The 18,019-nt window shown below is 35.1% G+C and overlaps 6 protein-coding genes across 9 annotated transcripts; 4 read left to right on the top strand and 2 right to left on the bottom strand.

Moving 5' to 3' along the window:
- The first annotated feature begins 868 nt into the window (after positions 1-868).
- SDH2-2 (succinate dehydrogenase 2-2) lies at positions 869-3,534 on the top strand. The gene is made up of 2 exons (XM_022918583.2): positions 869-2,074; positions 3,193-3,534. The coding sequence occupies exons 1-2, from the start codon at positions 1,392-1,394 to the stop codon at positions 3,365-3,367; spliced, it is 858 nt and encodes a 285-aa protein (XP_022774318.2). The 5' UTR covers positions 869-1,391; the 3' UTR covers positions 3,368-3,534.
- A 136-nt stretch (positions 3,535-3,670) lies between these two features.
- On the top strand, positions 3,671-4,572 carry LOC149511794 (uncharacterized). The gene is made up of 2 exons (XM_089753335.1): positions 3,671-4,144; positions 4,351-4,572. Exons 1-2 carry the CDS (start codon positions 4,003-4,005, stop codon positions 4,530-4,532), a joined length of 324 nt encoding a protein of 107 aa, XP_089609461.1. The 5' UTR covers positions 3,671-4,002; the 3' UTR covers positions 4,533-4,572.
- Positions 4,573-4,725: 153 nt separating this feature from the next.
- LOC111316590 (ATP12 protein-like protein) lies at positions 4,726-6,785 on the bottom strand. The gene is made up of 4 exons (XM_022918581.2): positions 5,978-6,785; positions 5,567-5,741; positions 5,116-5,393; positions 4,726-4,987 (listed from the first exon to the last, which is right to left on the bottom strand). Exons 1-4 carry the CDS (start codon positions 6,467-6,469, stop codon positions 4,868-4,870), a joined length of 1,065 nt encoding a protein of 354 aa, XP_022774316.2. The 5' UTR covers positions 6,470-6,785; the 3' UTR covers positions 4,726-4,867.
- A 371-nt stretch (positions 6,786-7,156) lies between these two features.
- Positions 7,157-8,133, top strand: LOC111316592 (uncharacterized). The gene has a single exon (XM_022918584.2). It carries the CDS (start codon positions 7,212-7,214, stop codon positions 8,043-8,045), a length of 834 nt encoding a protein of 277 aa, XP_022774319.2. The 5' UTR covers positions 7,157-7,211; the 3' UTR covers positions 8,046-8,133.
- Positions 8,052-11,721, bottom strand: LOC111316589 (uncharacterized). Of its 3 annotated transcripts, XM_089753334.1 has the most exons (10): positions 11,178-11,721; positions 10,221-10,850; positions 9,760-10,128; positions 9,599-9,657; positions 9,425-9,499; positions 9,170-9,272; positions 8,997-9,059; positions 8,762-8,872; positions 8,587-8,680; positions 8,052-8,420 (listed from the first exon to the last, which is right to left on the bottom strand). In XM_089753334.1, exons 1-10 carry the CDS (start codon positions 11,244-11,246, stop codon positions 8,413-8,415), a joined length of 1,581 nt encoding a protein of 526 aa, XP_089609460.1. In that variant the 5' UTR covers positions 11,247-11,721; the 3' UTR covers positions 8,052-8,412. The 3 variants fall into 3 exon arrangements, with proteins under 3 accessions (XP_089609460.1, XP_022774315.2, XP_089609459.1); XM_022918580.2 differs by having other exon boundaries at positions 8,052-8,680; positions 11,178-11,714; XM_089753333.1 differs by having other exon boundaries at positions 8,052-8,680; positions 9,170-9,245; positions 11,178-11,714.
- A 3,519-nt stretch (positions 11,722-15,240) lies between these two features.
- Positions 15,241-17,779, top strand: LOC111316587 (uncharacterized). 2 transcript variants are annotated; one of them, XM_022918576.2, is made up of 9 exons: positions 15,242-15,473; positions 15,857-15,882; positions 16,140-16,224; positions 16,325-16,534; positions 16,636-16,758; positions 16,836-16,893; positions 16,990-17,063; positions 17,285-17,373; positions 17,460-17,731. In XM_022918576.2, the coding sequence occupies exons 1-9, from the start codon at positions 15,369-15,371 to the stop codon at positions 17,527-17,529; spliced, it is 840 nt and encodes a 279-aa protein (XP_022774311.2). In that variant the 5' UTR covers positions 15,242-15,368; the 3' UTR covers positions 17,530-17,731. The 2 variants fall into 2 exon arrangements, with proteins under 2 accessions (XP_022774312.2, XP_022774311.2); XM_022918577.2 differs by lacking the exons at positions 15,857-15,882; positions 16,140-16,224 and having other exon boundaries at positions 15,241-15,473; positions 17,460-17,779.
- Positions 17,780-18,019: the final 240 nt, after the last annotated feature.

The raw sequence follows: 18,019 nt of genomic DNA, 5'->3' as shown, positions 1-18,019 counted from the left end.
CATTGGAAAGTAACTCAATAAGCTTTCTAAACATATATGGCTTAATCTGTAAATTCTTGTATACAAATTAAGAAGAATTTCGTAATTCAACCTTGATGCTGTTGTCTTACAGCCTGTATATCTTTAAGTTAAAATTAGACAACTCTTCATAAAAAACTCGGATTTGACTTTCGTTTGTTTCATTAGAAACTAGATTCAACATGTTTTCCAATGATATGTAATAATCACAGCAATAATCTATCTATTAATACAAAATTCTATTTTAATTCATTATTACAAATCACAACATCTCATCCAAAAATAAAATTTCTCCTTCAATCTTTAAAAACTCAAATATTTACTTTCAGTCTTCAAACTCCATTCAATAATCATCAATAAATCTTAAGAACATGAAATAAATAAAGCCCAATAATTTACCCAAATAGATCATGAAGATTAATGAAAAATTTCATGATTTTTCTTGGTTTTTGCTCTCAAAACTTCAACTCCAAATAATAGCAATCAACTTGATATTTTTTTTAAATAAAAAAAAAGACATGTACTCACATTTAAAGGATTAACTTGATTGTAGTCTCTATTATGAATTTTCAACTTCATTTTTCATATTTTTTAACTCTAAGAAAGATGAGAAAAAAAAATTTTATTTTTTTTTATTTCACGATAATTAAGTTTTCTTTTATCAAATACTTCAATCTTTTTTTTTACTAAATAATATCTAAATAAACCGATAGATTTTAATATTAATCTAGCCTAATTATTATTTTTATGTTGCAAATTCGTGATTGCCTAATAAGGAAGTTGAGTTGATGAATTCCCTGAGCCACCCGGTTCAATAAAGACAGCGGATGTCTCCATATTCCATCAGCAGGAGCAGTTACAAGTTGATGAATTCCTGGAATCACCTGGTGAACCCGAGTGTCCTCCATGGAAACCGGATATTGCAAGTTTCATTATCCAAGTCTCGAACCAAAAAGCCAGCTGCCAAAATCAGCAAAAGCAAAAGCAATCACATTGGTGATGGAACTAGCAGCATTTGTTTGCCTTTCACACACTTCTCAATGAGAGTATCTTCCTTTCACAATCCACTAGGGGCCATGCCAAGCACACGCCTAAGAAGAAACAGAAAAATCGAAGCAAAATGAATGCTCCAGGAACCCTTAACCAACGATCCAAATTCACTCATGTCATCATACCAACCCCAAAAAGTCGACCCAATCCATGGCTTTTAAATGCCAAAACTCCAATTCGCCAAACTACCCTTTCTGATCACCAAACAGTTACTTATCATTGAAGCCCATTTCCGTCATTCCACAATATCATTGAACTGTTTTTCTCCCTTCTTTTCTTCCTTGGTCTTCGTTTTCAATTTTTTCATTTTCTTTCATTAAACAATGGCGACCAGTTTGATACGACGGGCGATGAATATGACGTCACGCGTTTCGTCATCAGCTGTTTCTACGGCGTCGAGGCTGGTGGCTGACAGGCCCTATGCCAGCGAAACGGAAGCTCAAAACGTAGAACCAAAACCAGCCGCCGCTACCAATATGAAAACCTTCCAAATCTACCGATGGAACCCAGATAACCCAACGAAACCACAACTCCAGGACTACAAAATCGACCTAAAAGAATGTGGGCCCATGGTTCTCGACGCCCTAATCAAGATCAAGAACGAGATCGACCCATCGCTCACCTTCCGTCGCTCCTGCCGTGAAGGAATCTGCGGCTCTTGTGCAATGAACATCAACGGCTGTAACGGCTTAGCTTGTCTTACCAAGATCGAATCAGGATCGTCGGAGACAACGATCACGCCGTTACCACATATGTTTGTGATAAAAGATCTGGTGGTAGATATGACCAACTTTTACAATCAATATAAGAGCATTGAGCCTTGGTTAAAGAGGAAGAATCCGCCGCCTACGGCAGAGAAAGAGATTCTGCAGAGTAAGAAGGATAGAGCAAAGTTGGATGGGATGTATGAGTGTATTTTGTGTGCCTGTTGTAGTACCAGCTGTCCCAGTTATTGGTGGAACCCTGAATCTTATCTGGGTCCTGCTGCTTTGCTTCATGCTAACAGGTAATAATGATTTATTTTTGGGTTTTAGTTGTTCATTTGATGTTGATGATGGTTTTTGTGGTTTGGGTTTGCGATTTATCTGATTGGTTGATAGGAAAAGAGCGAGCTTTATCTTCAGTGATTAATAGAGGAAACAGAAAGGGAATGCTTTAGGGTTTTTGATTTCTTAATTGATGGTTTTTTTGGGTGGTTTTGGGATTTTTTTTAGCTATCTTTGGATAATGATTATTCCCATTCATATTAATCATTTCAAAATTGGGTTTCTTTGATTGGTTCTTTCTAGTTTAATATATCCTTCTAATGATTGTTGGATGGTTGAAGACTTGAAGTTGTAGGACTGTATTGGACTTATGGTTTGCTAAGAAGGTGTGTTTTGGTTTATGCTCTGTCTTGTATAAGGGAAATGAGTGGAGTTTTTTTTTTTTTTTTTTTAAATTCTTGGTGCATAATTGTAGTTTTGATTTGTTAATTCAACATTGGAAGTAGCTTTTGACTATTCATATTGTTATCTGTGTTCTAAGGTTTTGCTAATTTCACTATTTGGTTGAGATGAAGGGTTGTATTCTGTATTCACCTTAGTATCCTGATTACTTATGTCCAAAATTTTCAAATATTTTTCTGGTCTATTTTCCATGAATTTTGATTGAAAACCTGCAAAAGCTACTGGTTAAACATTTAATAGCTGAATTATAGTATTTGATCGATGCTTAATGAGCTATAAATTCAAGTGACGCAGCATTTGTTATAATGTGTTGCAGGTATTGAGATTTAATTTTCAAACATGTTGAATGCCATCTCTTAAGGGTGGTGGAGCTTCCTTTATACAACTCTTTACCATTAAACATATTGTAACCAAGCTTGGTCTTTGGTCTTGAAGGCTATCGCTTGTAAAGGCACCTGTCTGTTATAGTACACAAATTAGATTTTTGCTTATTGATCTTAGTTCTTTCTGTTTTGATTATGTTGAGTTCTTATATCATTTTATGTTTTTTGGAGTTATAAATTCTTTCATTTTATATTACTATCTTTTTTCTCTGTAGAGATCGAAGAGAATGCCAAAGATTATTGATTACCTTATGAGTTTATGAAGCTTCTTAACCTTATGCTCTTATATGCAGATGGATAAGCGACAGTCGAGATGAATACACAAAGGAGAGATTGGAGGCTATAAATGATGAGTTTAAGCTGTATCGATGCCATACAATATTGAACTGTGCTCGTGCTTGCCCAAAGGGCCTGAACCCAGGAAAGCAGATCACACACATCAAGCAGCTTCAGCTTATCGGTGCTTAAGGTTTCAAATTTTAACAATAAAATGTTGTGTATTGATCAAGTTAATCTGGATTATTTTGGTGAGGTCTCCTCGAACAATTTGCTTTGAAATAATAATGCAAATAATTGTATTCTCCCTCACATTGTACTTAATTTTGTTATAATTTGTTCTAGTGCTGATTTGGGTCTTTTTTCCTTATTACTCTGTTGCATGCAATAAATGAGTTAATAACATTCAGATTGGTAATTTTATTTGCTCATCTTCAGCAGAATAATGGTGTTTTTACTGTAGATTTGGAGTTTGGATTTCCAACTGTAGTTCAAAGCAAAACACAATGAATAGAAAATAATTCATATCCCATTTGTACTTTACAAAAACACAGCATTCAACAAATATGGCTTTTTTATACATGTTGGAAAAAGAATGAGACCAAAAACTTTGCATTATTTGGATCATTATCACCAAACGGTTTTGGGATGAATCATTCTTATACTTGCAGAAGTAGTGAATTTTCCAGTTTCATGATCTAATATAATGAGTTAGGTTCCTCATCTCTGAGACTTGAGCAGCATAAATGCCTGCCAATATATGAAAACAGGTGCTAAGGAGAAAATTTCACCTGCTGCTAAGCAGCTAAATTTCTTCATGTCATAGAATGGAGGAGTTGTCAACAGTGACATGGATTTTTGTCCTCGTCATCTCTGACATCGGGACTAATGTTGTTCAAGGCAGCAATCGCCTTTCAGTTCGCATGGAAGCTCAGGGGCTTGAGCCACCAAAGTATGTTACCATCACAGGTAAAGTAATTAAACTGGATTGTCCAATTTATTTCGACTACACGTTCGCTAATTTTCCATGAAACTTCCTTCCAACACACTTTTAATTGATGCGTCAGAAGGATGAAAATAACCAATGATTTTTCATAAACACTGATGCATAAGACATACATCTTGAAAAGTTTTCATTTAACCAGAGGAAACGCTAATAAAATTTCTGTTTTCAGATTCAATAGGTAACATTGACTGTGATCCAGCTTGCTGTAATTGTGACATCAAGAGACAGCCACCGATATGCATCTATTTCCAATTAATGGAAAAAAGTTTGAACGCATTAGGCATACATCATCTTTTAATGCAGAACACAAAGCGGATCTTCCATCATTGGAAGGACCTCAATTTCATGTAAGATGTTGCCATGAAAAAGCCATGAATGAGAACAGTGATCTAGATGTTGGCATTCTACACATAAAATGTGATATAGGATTATCAAGAACTCTGACTACAAGATGGATTTAGTAGCATTACAAAAAAACCCCTGCTGCCTGCATTCTCTTTCCCACAAGTTCAAAGGCATTTGAGAGTTGATCTCGCAATACAAGTTGAAGAAAACCATTTGAACTCTTTCGTATTCAATTATTCATTATTTCAATAAAATCCTCAATCTTACAACAATTAATGAGTATCACATTAGGCGATACAAAACTATAGTAGAAAAAAATATAGGGTAGCCTCAAGACCTCCTCAATCAGAAAATGAGTTCCTCCTTGAAAGACCGAGGAACACAGCCGCAGATGAGATTTGTACCTTGAGATCAGCAATGTCAACATCATGCCCACCTTCAACAAGACCCCATTTATCCACCTACATACATACGAGAAGTCTCATGTTAATGCTACCAGAAATAACCACAGTAAGTTAAAATATAATTATGTAACATACACATGCAAGTGCATGTGTCTACATGAGAGATCTACTAAAATGAAGAGGACCTGCAAATCTTCCTCAAGTCTAATCAAGTCAATGGCTTCCTCAATCTGCAATTTACCACGAAAAATTCCTAGAGCAATAACCAAAGAATGTGCCGCAGATGCAAGGGCATCAATTGCTGCCAATTCACAGTCATCTGTCTTCTTTAGAAGGTTTTCAACAGCCTTTGTGAGACCATCCCCTTGTTTCCCACCAAAAAAGCTGGAGTACACAATAGGCTTAAAGCCAAATTCTGAATTTACCCAAGCAAGTAAAGGATCCACTTTCTCAACTTGCCTTGCTGCAAAAAACCATAATGTGGGATATTATTGCATTTTAGTTTTCATACTGAATCAAGCATATAATAATGAAACTATACTGAAAGGAATTCAGTTTTACATCAAGCACATGCCTAACGATTCAATTTCAAAGAAAATCTAGTAAGACACAGTTAAGCATGAATATCCTACGCACCATGGAGGTCAACCGTCAGAGTATTATCCTCTGGAGCACGACAGAATACTAGATCTTGATTAAATTTCTTTATCAGGTTTTCAATGATCTTCACCCGTGTGAGTGGAACTCTCTCCAGTGCCGTGCAAGCAAGTTTCATCAATGGCATTGTAAAGGGCCTGATCCCATCTGTTTGCTACAAAAATTAACATCCCATTACAGAACTCAGTAAACCTGCTGCACTGATTCAGAATTGGACCCAAGATCAACTAAAACTATATATAGTAAATCTTTTGGATTCAATCTCAAATTAATGAACTTTTCTCAAATTCAAAAAGAAACCATTTTGGGTACCAAGAAAAACAAAAAATAAAATAAAATAAAACACAAAAAGTAAAACTAAAAACAAAGAATTACAATAAAAAGTGATACCTGATATTCCCATTCAGCAGCGATGGCCTTAGCAAGAGCCAAAGTAGGCAACTTGAGAGGCCTTTTAGAAGGACTTTTAAGAGTCCGATAATCAAGCATCACCGTCCAGCCAACTCCATCATCAGACTCTCTCGTACTAACTTTCTTGTAAAATCTCTTCCCAACTATCGAACCAGTCATGAACGACATCGGCATCGTCACCGAAGACGACGTCGTAGTTTCGAGCTTCACATTTGAAGTCGGTGGCTTTAAGTATATGCTATTATTGTCTTGTTCTTTGGTGTTGGTGATGTTGTCGAATGTGAAGGATGATGAAGAATGGCCGTCGGATGGGATGTCATGGACGGTGGCGATGGAAGTGAAATTTAGAGAGCGGAGAGTTGATAGGAAGTAGGACTGTTTCATGGGTTTTAAGGCTTTGTTTAAAAGTGAACTGGCCATTGATTTCTCTGGTCCTTTTCCTAAAGAAATGCAGGGGTTGTTTGAGACCATAGGGTTTTTGCCATTTTCCCGTGGCAGAAGAAGGCGAGAGAAAACGTTGAAAGGGCTTTGAGCTGTGGCCCAAAACTAGTTGCTGGTGGTCTATATTGGCCCAAAATCTGGACTTTGGGTGGTGTTTTTGGAAGGCTTTAAGTTCATTTTCTTTTGAAACTTCAATCTACTTTCGATGCCTACTTGTTTTCTTGAACGGTATTAATGCCATGAATCTCACCAATTCATCAATGAAATTCATTGTTTCAAGTTTCAACAGCTCGAATTTTCTGTCATATAGCTGCAACTTGTTTTTGATGTTGTAACTTTAAAAACCACTAGGCCACTTAAACTGGAAAAGGTTAACACTTAACAGGCCAACAGCTAAAGAAGGAAAGAGTCGTTGACTTTTATACTTTCATAATCTGTTCACAAAAATGACTTGTTAGTCAAACTGATTAACTCCTTGGACAACAAGGATCACGACCAGACAAAATCTCGCTTCCAAAGCACATGGTCCCAATTCTATGTTCTATAAAGACGGCTAAAGAAGGAAAGAGCCATTGGCTTTCTATTTTCATAATGCTGTTCACAAAAGTTGTTAGTCAAACTGATAAACTCCTTGGCCAACAAGGATCACGACCAGACAAAATCCTTGCAACCCAAGCTTACGGTCCCAATTCTATGCTCTATAAAGTCATTTACGAACAGGTGAAATAACCAACCCCATTTATCATTCTCATCATTCAATTCAGCCTACAACATGAAGAGGGAGGCTCGCCAACATGGTATGGTTAGGACTTATCCGGTCCTGCTATCTCCATGGAACCCGAAACCCAAATCACGCTCCATTCAAAGACTCGATTCACTCCCGTTTGCCGGATTATTTTCCAGCGTGTCATCAAAACCCAGCAACCATTCCAAGTTTACGGGAAAATGTGGTAGGCCACAATGTCTTGAGTGTCACCTAAATCCGGTGAGTAAGTCCAAGGACAAGACCAAGGGTACTCGAAAGCTTAGGACAAGTAATATGGTGGTAAGTCCTAGGCTGATTACTTGGCGGGTTGTGGATAAGCGACCAGGTTTGAAGTTTTCTGGGTTTTCTGCTACGGGGATTTTGGAACATTTATATAGTGGTATTGAACAAGATGAGATTGATGATCATGTAAACGATCATGATGATGACTATGATAATGGTGGTACATGTGCTCTTGTTGATGGTGATGATAATGATTTCATGGCAAATTTTTGGTCTCTACATGAGAAAGAGATTGAAGAATATGTTGATGATGAAGACAAAATTGATAGTGATGACAATGATTTTATGGCAATTTTTTGGTCTCTACATGAGAAAGAGATTGAAGAATATGTTGATGATGAAGACAAAATTGATAGTGATGATAATGATTTTATGGCAATTTTTTGGTCTCTACACGAGAAAGAGATTGAAGAATATGTTGATGATGAAGACAAAATTGATAGTAATGATAATGATGATGATGATGATGATGATGATGCTATGAGTATTTGTGATGTGGGATTCATGATAGACCAAAATGAGGAAGATGAAGGCTGGTGTTTATTGAGAGAGACGTGATCGGGCTTGTTTGTATTTTTTTTTTCTTTTTTTGAAGTTCTTGAATTATTCATGTAATTATGAGAAGTTTGGGTTTAAGTTTTGGTAACCTAATTCTCTATCAAGTAATCTTTTTTATAAAAAAATTAAAATTTTAATTACCAAACAAGTATTATGCTTGCTCCATATCATGTATCAAGGCCCAACAAGTTTGAAAATATTTTATTAAACAGTGCTACTAATTACAGAAAGAAATGTGCGTACAAATATGAATTTGCTAAGAATTGGAAGTAAACTTCTGTTGGGGAAGTTTCCATTCATTTACAAACAGCCTCCTTTTCATCTAATTCTAGGCATCCAACAGTGGTACTGAGTAGTAGTTTTGGCCTCAAACAACTGACATGCAAAATTTTACAATGTTGTTAATCTTATGCATGCTGGATATTTGGAGATGTATTCTCATGATCAGTCATTGCAACACGTGGAGTGAGAGAACGAACTGAAATTTGGTTTTTCTTTTCCTGGACATGCTCAAAGCAAATATTCTTAATTGAAGACTTACGATAAGGAAGAGAGTTTTTGCTTTGGGCAGCGCTTGCTTTGCTGGGAGTGGATTTTCTTCCTAGGGCAGGTGATTCTGCTTGTGTCAATGGAACCTAAAATAAATAGAAAGAACTTAGCTATGTATTACTGACTAAGAGGTCAATATAAAATCATTTTTCAACTTGCTTGTATACCTTTTGCATCTGATCTTTCGTTGTTCTTCTTTCTTTATAAAAATCTGGCAGTGGTCTAGCCTTGAAGCAAAAGCTTTGACTTAGTTTTTTGAGTTCTGTTTCTGCTTTTTCCTGCAAATGTAGAAAGAGAATACTAAAACCTGATTAGTTCACATATGCTGTATAGAATATGACAAAGGTGATATTGATTTGATCCTATAACAAATAAAGAGGATGCTCAGGGTTAAGAAGTAACCTTGAGTGTTGTTTGCTGCTGGACTTTTTGTTCCTGACTGACATTGAATTTCTCTTCAAGCCTCTGAAAAAATGGACAACATTGATGAAGTGAGTGAATGTTGTATATACATATTCATCCCATATCCACAATTAATGTGGGTCAGTTAAGTAGGTGGCTAAGTCGAGCCTTACCTGTTTTCTTCTTGCAGCTCTCTCTTCAGTTCTCAAACTGAAAGATGCAAATATACCAGGCGACTGCGATTTTTTTCTGCAGGCACTCAAAAACTTTGAACAACTGGCATGAAAACACAAAAATCAGGACTTCAAGTCCCTTTTGAGTGGCACGTGCCACCATAACTAACACATAATATGACTATCTCTTCCAGCATTTAGTTCTTTTATGTTCACAACAATTTATAGTAGTCAAAGAAAAAAAAAGTTTCTTACTCTGTTGGAAGAAAGTGCCATTTTCCACGAGCTGTTTTGCTCACACTGGCTGAGGAATTAACCGGTGTTCTAGCACTGTAATGTATACATATGACAAAGGGTATGTGAGGATAATGTGCAAACTTCGTAGTAGTTTCAATAACTAGCATCTTTTCTTAGATATAGATCAGATACCTTCTGTTTTCGGACCAAGGGGTGGCTGAAGATTGTTTCGGTCTTCCACTTGTAGAAGCCTGCAGCACATAAATGAAACCCAATTTAGCATCCATGACAAGAACTGCCATGCCAAGTTGAAAGATCAAACACAAGAGTGAAGTCGCAGAGAAAAATGGCACCGTGTTTGGAGTCCTTAAAGGTGTTGGACATTCTTTAGATGCTTTAGAATTTGAAGCAATTCTTGAACCATCTATCTTCTGGTTCTGGATAATTGTGGTAGTTACTTTACAAAATTCTTTCGCAGGGGTGAAGTTGATAGACTTGTGACTTGATTTTGGAGTTGATCTCTTTCTATCAGAAATGTCCATTGCAGACTTCTTGGCCACCGGAGTGTGATTATTTCCCTTGTTGGGACGAATGGGAGCTGTGAATTTAGCAGGTGAAGATGGCACCTTGGATGTTCTTGCATAAGCTGACATCTTTGAGGAAGAATGTGGTGGCTTCTTCTTGCTTGTCACCTCTAATTCATCTTGATTAGTACTGGCACTCTGCATCACAGCAGCAACAATGTAAATTCAAGGACATTGACATTCGAAATAAAACAAAACCATGTCGTACGGACTAACTCGTTAGTCTTTACCTTAAGTAGAGGTTTCTCCATCTGGGATCCTTCACTGAGCTCCAATTCTATTGCCTCCCCGACCTTTCTTGACTTTTCAACTTTCACATAATTCTTCACTTGGGTTGCTTCTCTATGCTTCACATCTCTAATTTCAGCCTTATCAACAACCCCATTCTTTTCAAAATATTCATTCTTCAAATTATTCTCCAAAAGAACATTGTGTTCTGCAACTGAGTCAGCTCCTTCCACCTTGCTGCTGTCAAACTTGACAAAATCTGAATTATTCTCTTGACTATCATAAATGGAGCCAGTTTCTGTACTTGATGCCTTGACTTGTTGGTCAGGGGCCGGCATTTGAGAGTTTGAGTTCATAATATGCCGGGCCCTACCTCCAGCTTCACTTTCTGTAGCATTGTTTGCTGCAGCATTGGCTTGCTCAAGTAAGGCTGCTGCTTTCCTTGCTGCAAGGGTCTTGTAATGAGCTTCAAAGAAAGCTTTCTTTTGAGCAACTGATCCTGGCCTAGTATATCTCTCAGCCTCTTCAACATATTTGTTATGAGAAAATGTTGACCATTTCTCCCAAGCCAAGGACTCTGACATAAACCTCCCAAAAGATATGGACTGCCCAAGAGCATGAACTGGGTTGCCCTGTAATCACAAAAATATTTCTAATTTTTCTGCAGTTTCTCATGGTAGAAGTTTCAAACTCAAATTCTAGCTCAGCCAGTTTCTCAGAATTATTGCCATTTTTGAAACAGGAAGATGGAAAACTTAAAAAAGCAAGTTAAAACCATGAATATACATTAATATCATCCAAATATTGAAGCTTTAGTGTACAATTCAAGAGAACTATGCTGGGTTGAATTCATTATGGAAGTAGGACCAACACAGGGAAGAACCTTTAACGGTTTCAATGAATTATTAGCATCCAAAATCTATCATAGATTTGAAGAAAGAAAATATGCATGAACTGACCTCCTTGGCTTCATTGGGAATGCCTGCAGTATAAGAAAATGGTTGCATGGGACAAGCTGATTCTCCCATGTCTTTGCAAATGTTTCAAACCTCACAAGATCCAAATCTCTAGCAATTATTCTAGCTGCTTATGTGCTCTGTCTCCAAACAAGGGGAAAAAAAACAATTTAAATTTGAAATTCAAATGAAAAAAGCACTGTGGAAACGGAAAAGGTTGGCCACACGGATATAAGAAAGGCAAATACAGAACACTGTTTTTTTATTGTCTTAAAGTGGGTCCAACTTCCACATTTAGAACAGATGCAACCCTTTTTTCAGCTTCATCTTGGGGCCCACTTGTTGAAATCAATGGAAATCTTATAACGTCCATATTATTGGGAAATTTGAATTTAAAGAGCCCTGATCATTGGGCAGTTTGAATTTGGAGACAACCCACTAACATGTTCTAGCTTTTGTCTGGTTTTAGAGGTTTTTTTAAGTTGATTTTTTAAGCAAAGTGACAGTTATGCTTTCTAAGGATCTACATTTGGGCCATGAGAAAGGGATTGAGGAAGAGGGGTGATAACGGATTCCATCATATTGAATTTGGTTTTGATCATTTTTTTTAGATAATATATAATATTATAAATTTTTAAATTTTAATTTGAATTGGAACTGATTTTTTTTTTTTAAATTGATTTGATTTGAATCAAAATTTATTAATTTGATTTATCAATTTTTAAATTATTTTATTTTATTTTTATATGTTATTTTAATAAGATTTTTAATATATTTATATAGATTTTTATATAAAATAATTATTTTTATTTTATAAAACTTAAAAAATATATATATATAAATTAATAAAAATATATAATTTAGTTCGATTTGATTTTTTAAAAAATTTTCATATTCCGACCTAAAATTTGATCTAAATTTAATATATACATTTAGTATCCGACATTGACCCAAACTGAAAAAGATCTAAATCAAACTAAATTAAATACTATGATTTTGAATCAATTTTGAATTTTTTTGATTTTTTTTCATTTCTATTGGGGAAGGTTTTGGAATTATTTTTTTTAAATAAAATTGTTGTCAGAAACAAAAAAAAATTATAAATATCAAAATTTAAATTCAAATTTATTAAATATTACCTTTTAAAAATAATTATATAAGCTATCGAAACTAAGCTTCAAGTTGGTTTTGTCATTATTTTTACCAAATAACATCTTTGCAAAAAAGTGGGAGTGGGTTAGGTTTCATGGATGTTCCATGTTGAACCACCAGTAGTTGCAACATCAGTGTTAAGTAACAAAAACATTGTCAAGTTTGGGATTGGATTCCTAGGAATTCTTGCAAGTTTTACTTCCATCTACCAATCTAATTCTAGAAGAATAGGACCATCAAAACCATCATTCTTGAACTGTAGACAAATTTTTGTACATCAAGAGTAGATATACTCCAACTATCAGGAAGGTGGTAAGAACAAAATCCAAGTAACTTGTAATATATAATTTCAAACATCTTGATGGTGTTTTTAGTAATTTCAAATTTACGTAAACTGTGTTTAATAATTTCAGATAAATTAAAACTTAAATATTCAATTTTAAAATAATATTTTAATAAGACGATAGGGAAATATTAGACAAGCTTTTTCTTTAACGAGTAACGAACTAATTCCATGAGTAAAGATATCGCAATAACTTGGACAAGCACTGTCTATGACTAACTGAGTAAATGGGTGTAACTCCCTTCGTTGGAAACGTGTTAAGCTACCATAATTGTAGTGTATGTATCAATATTTTTAAAGAATATGGGTTCTCAAGGCTACTGGCTTTTATCTGGGCGTAATGGAGGCCCAAAAGAAACAAAAGGATTATAAGAAAATAATATCCATAAAAAATCCTTCATGTTAAGGTAAGACCTGTATGCTCAGAATGGCTCTGGTCCAATAAGATTACTAGGTGAAGCTTTTAGCAACTTTAAGAAGACTGAATGTATCAGTTTGAAACAAAGAATTATCGAGGTAAGCATTCTGAAACAGATGGAGTAATTATTATAACAAAGCAAAGATCTTAGAGAGTATTTCTTCCCAACCTTTTCCATTTTTTTGGCACTCTGATAGTGGAAGAATGGCAAGGAAACAGCAGAGCCCGAGACTGATCCAACATCTTGAAAACAGTAGCATAATACATTTCTGATTGACGTTCCCTTTTAATATTGCAAAAGCTTGGAAGCTCAAGATAAACTCTAGAGTAATATTTCACAATTCCCAAACCAAAATTTGACCAAAATAGCATGTCAAAGTGGTCATCTAACTGGGAGGAGCTTCGGCCGATGATGCCAACCAATCATCCCTCTTGCCAGTTAGAAAATCTCGGAAACCTTGTACTTTTGTACTGCATTGAAACAGTTCTTCTAAACTGGAACTATATATGTCATTGGCATTCACTTCACCATGCTCAGACATGTTCCTCCCTCTAAAATATATATATATATATATATATATATTATAATAATATTTCACAATTCCCAAACCAAAATTTGACTAAAATAGCATGTCAAAGTGGTCCTCTAACTGGGAGGAGTTTCGGCCTATGATGCCAACCAATGATCCCTCTTGCCAGTTAGAAAACCTCAGAAACCTTGTACTTTTGTACTGCATTGAGACAGTTCTTCTAATCTGGAACCATGTCATTGGCATTCACTTCACCAGGCTCAGACATGTTCCTCCCTCTATAACATATATATATATATATATATATATATATATATATCAGACTTGAGGATTTGCTTATCGGTGCCATTCATTTTTAAGAACCATGTATAAGATCTTCTCCTGTTTTTGTTACTTTTACCTTTTGATGATCCCTCGCCTTTATAACTCGAAAACAACACTAACATGACTAACATAAAAGATAAAACCCAAGCCTGAAAACACCCATAATAGAATAAACCATGCAGAATCTTAAGTACTGAAGAGATCATCTGTAGCTTTAGGTAGAGATGATTCCTGAGAATGATTTCTGGGCAAAGGATTGCTTTTTATATGGTCATTCCAGGCCAATCTACAAAATTTCCTTGAATTTGTGACATGACATCCTTTGTCGTATCCAATTTTGGATTGGATAAGGCAGTAGGGGCAGGGCAGTTTCCTCTCTTGTGATGCAAACACTATTCTTCATTTAATGTTTTGGTATATTCGATGCTGAGCAAGTCTCCTTGAAATAAGTTCTCATTGGTTTGTTCAAGTGTTGAAGGATCAGGTGGTCCTGGAAAAGTAGCCCAGCATTTGTTGATCCATGGTGGAGAACTCCGTGCTTGACACCAGGTTCAGGAACATATCCCGGATATAGTAACATCTGATCTCACAGCTTATGAGGTGCCGTAACTTCAACAGCTTGATAAGAGGAGAGGAGGATACCATTCATAATAAACTCAAACAGAATCAATTCCTTGAAGCATATTGTTGTCTTTACTCCAAGATTTTGTGACCAGAAATGCATAAGACAAATGAGATAATAACAAAAGATAATTAGTTTTGAATAGGTGATAAAAGTTTGAATTGGATTAGATTTTATTTAATTTTTTGGATTTTGAATTATATTTTGAATTTTTAAAATTTAAGTCTGAATTAAATATTTATATTATTTGAATCTAATTAAGTTTTATTAATTTGATTTAATGTAATTTATCGATTTTTAAAATTTAAATTTGAATTTTAATATATTATTTTAATATAAAATTTTATATATTTAAATAACTTTTTATTTTTATTTTATATAAGATTAAAAAATATATAAAAATTAGTAAAAATATATTACTTGATTCGGTTGTACTTTCTTTCACCTTTAATGAATTTTTTATTTTTTCAATTATTTTTTTACCTCTAGTTTTGGTAACAAAGTAGATGAAGACATTAATGCGAGAAAGTCAACGAAATTGGTGGACTTAACGTGGCAGCTGTCAATTGGGCAGCAGTGGCGGGTACAACAGGCCGTTTTGCTTCTTCCACACCCAAGAAATTTGCCAGATTTCGAAATCAAAATAATAATAAATCTTTGTTCTCAATCCAATGAAGAGATTCAAAACGAGTCGTTTTCTTGTTTCTTTGCTTATCAATCTGTCTCCAAATCCCATCAGTTTCTTCCTCTACTTCCCCTTTTCAAGAAAATCAGGTAACAGAGCTTTCTAATTGAAATTCGAGAAATGAGAGAGTGGTCAAAACGAGTCGTTTTCTTGTTTCTTTGCTTATCAATCTGTCTCCAAATCCCATCAGTTTCTTCCTCTACTTCCCCTTTTCAAGAAAATCAGGTAACAGAGCTTTCTTTGTAATTTTGGTCCTTTTGTTAATCAAATTTATTGCTTTCAAACAAAACCCAACGTCAAAATGATGATCAATTTGATGTAAATGAAGAAAATTTTATGGTAAACTCACTGAATATTGAATTCAAGTAAAGAGTAAATTTTGTATGGTTTTCTTGATTTGGGTAATCATAATTTGTGTCTTTAATTTCAGTTTTATTAAAAAGATTGAATTTTTGGACTGCATTGATACTGTTTATCATTTGATTTCTTTTTGTGTAAGTGCAACCGTTCTATGGTGTTTCTATGACATTTATTCTTTCAATTTGTTTTGTTATTCTTGCCATGATTTGCCACTTAATTTGGACCCTTTGAGTTTCTTGTTTGTACAGTGTCACAAAGAATCTTCAGCTGCAAGGTAATGCTATCAGCTTTGATCTTGGTTACTTGGATTGTACTTTGATCTTGTTGTTTCTTCAATTATTAGAGACTTATCAACTGTGATGACCTGAATAATGTAGCATTTATTTTTGTTCAATATCACATGGCTGGATTTAGTACCATGAAGCTTAGTTGTGCATTGATTTTTGTGAGATATTGTTATAATGGTTTCTTCTCTTTTTCCCTTTTGATTTGTAACTAATGTGCTTGTGAAACTGCAAATTTGATTTTTAGAACGCTTAAGCTAGAGCATGAGGATGCTCATATAGTACATTGTTCACGAGAAAGGAGTAGGGCAGCATGGAAAATAATTGAGGAGGTATTAAATGGGTGGTGTTTGCTCTTTTAAAATGCTATTGTTTGAAATATTTTGCTTGCCATATGTCATTGAAATCAGTAACCTTTCATCTTTGTTGCAGTATCTGATGCCCTTTGTGGAGAAAGAGAGATACAGAGTTTCAAGTGGATGTAGGCTTCACCCTGACAATGATCTGTTCAGAGATCAGGAACAGCACAAGCTCCATGTAGATATAAATGAATGGCGATGTGGGTACTGTAGAAAGAGCTTCTATGAAGAGAAGTATCTGGATAAGCATTTTGACAACAGACATTTTTATTTTCTGAATGTGGTATGTGGACTATCATAGGATAGATTAGCATCCATTGCCTGCTTCATGTTTTTTAAAAAATAATAACTCCTTGAATTATGGCATGCTTGTGTTGAATACAGAGTCACAGTAAGTGCCTGGCTGATCTCTGTGGTGCATTGCATTGTGACTTTGTCATGGATTCTGCACCCCACAAGACTAAGTGCAATCCTGCAGCTGCTGCTCGGAATAAACATCTGTGTGAGGTGCCCTCTGAATAATTTCTTAGGCTAATTATATATTCCACTATTCTTCATGTCATAATTTTGGGACTTTTGTGCAGAGTCTTGCTGATAGTTGTTTTCCAGTCAGCAATGGTCCTGTATCAGGCCGTCTTCATGGTATTTATTTTTTAAACACCATCAGTGCTATTTGTTTACTGCATTTACATGTTTTCCAACCTTTAATATTGCTTTCTTATATTTCTGAATCAATAGAATTCTTCTTGCGACAATTCTGTGATGCCCACACTTGTGCCAGAGGTCCAAAGCCCTTCTCCAAAGGACGAAAGGTAGAATTCGCTGTTATCCTAAATTCTTCTAACCTTTCCTTACACATGCTTGTACACACATTAATGGTCAATTAACAATAAAGTTTGCTTGTATATACTTTTATAGAAAAAGCTATATGAATATAGCATTTATATATGTCCTTTCTTTTATAGAAAAAGCTTATATATGTCATTCTTTATGTGGATATATTGTTATTGATCATCCTGTTTGATATGTGCAGAAGCGTACAAGTATACTTTACATTTCTATATCAATTCTGACTTTGATGTTGCTGCCGCTTTTCTACTTTTTCATTTACTTGTACCAAAGGTAAGTCTTTTGAACACTTGTTTTTTACTGCCATTGTCTTATGGGGCTTTCAGAGACCATTATAATGTGCAACATTTCTGTTGCAGGGGAATAAAAAGGGGCTCACAAGAGCTAAAACGCATCTCGCCAAATGGGCGAAAGAAAAAACCATTTTAGATCTATAAGGTTTCTATATCATCAATCATGGTGAGGTGTTTAGCTGTTTGTGCTTTCTATCTGTCAGAGAGAACTATGCATCCTACCATTGAGGCTGAAAATTTCTATTGTATTTTAACATGACACCTTCTTGAATCTCAATCTGGATAGAAATTTATGCTGAGAAATTCAATTGTGGAACAAAAGGTTCTCCGGTTGTTTACTTGATTGAGTTTTATTTGAAAACTACTGCATAACCTACATTTGTTTCTGTTGCTGTAAATATGGGTGGCATGCATTTCAATATTGCCAATACATTTTATGTTATGGACCCAGCTCTTCTTCTCGTAGCGTTTCCTTGAGTGAAAGAGTTTATGCTTTATAGAATGTAACTGGAAATCTAAAGAGCATGTTCAGAAAGGCAATCCATGATCTTGCAGATCGAAACTTGATCATACTATTAAATCCCTTGATCATAAAATTATTTCCAACTCTTTTCTCCATTTAAATA

This window comes from Durio zibethinus, chromosome 24 (assembly GCF_047325235.1).
Source record: "Durio zibethinus cultivar Kanyao isolate XHJ-2024 chromosome 24, ASM4732523v1, whole genome shotgun sequence".
Lineage (NCBI taxonomy): Eukaryota > Viridiplantae > Streptophyta > Magnoliopsida > Malvales > Malvaceae > Durio > Durio zibethinus.
This window is presented reverse-complemented; position numbering and strand designations above follow the sequence as displayed.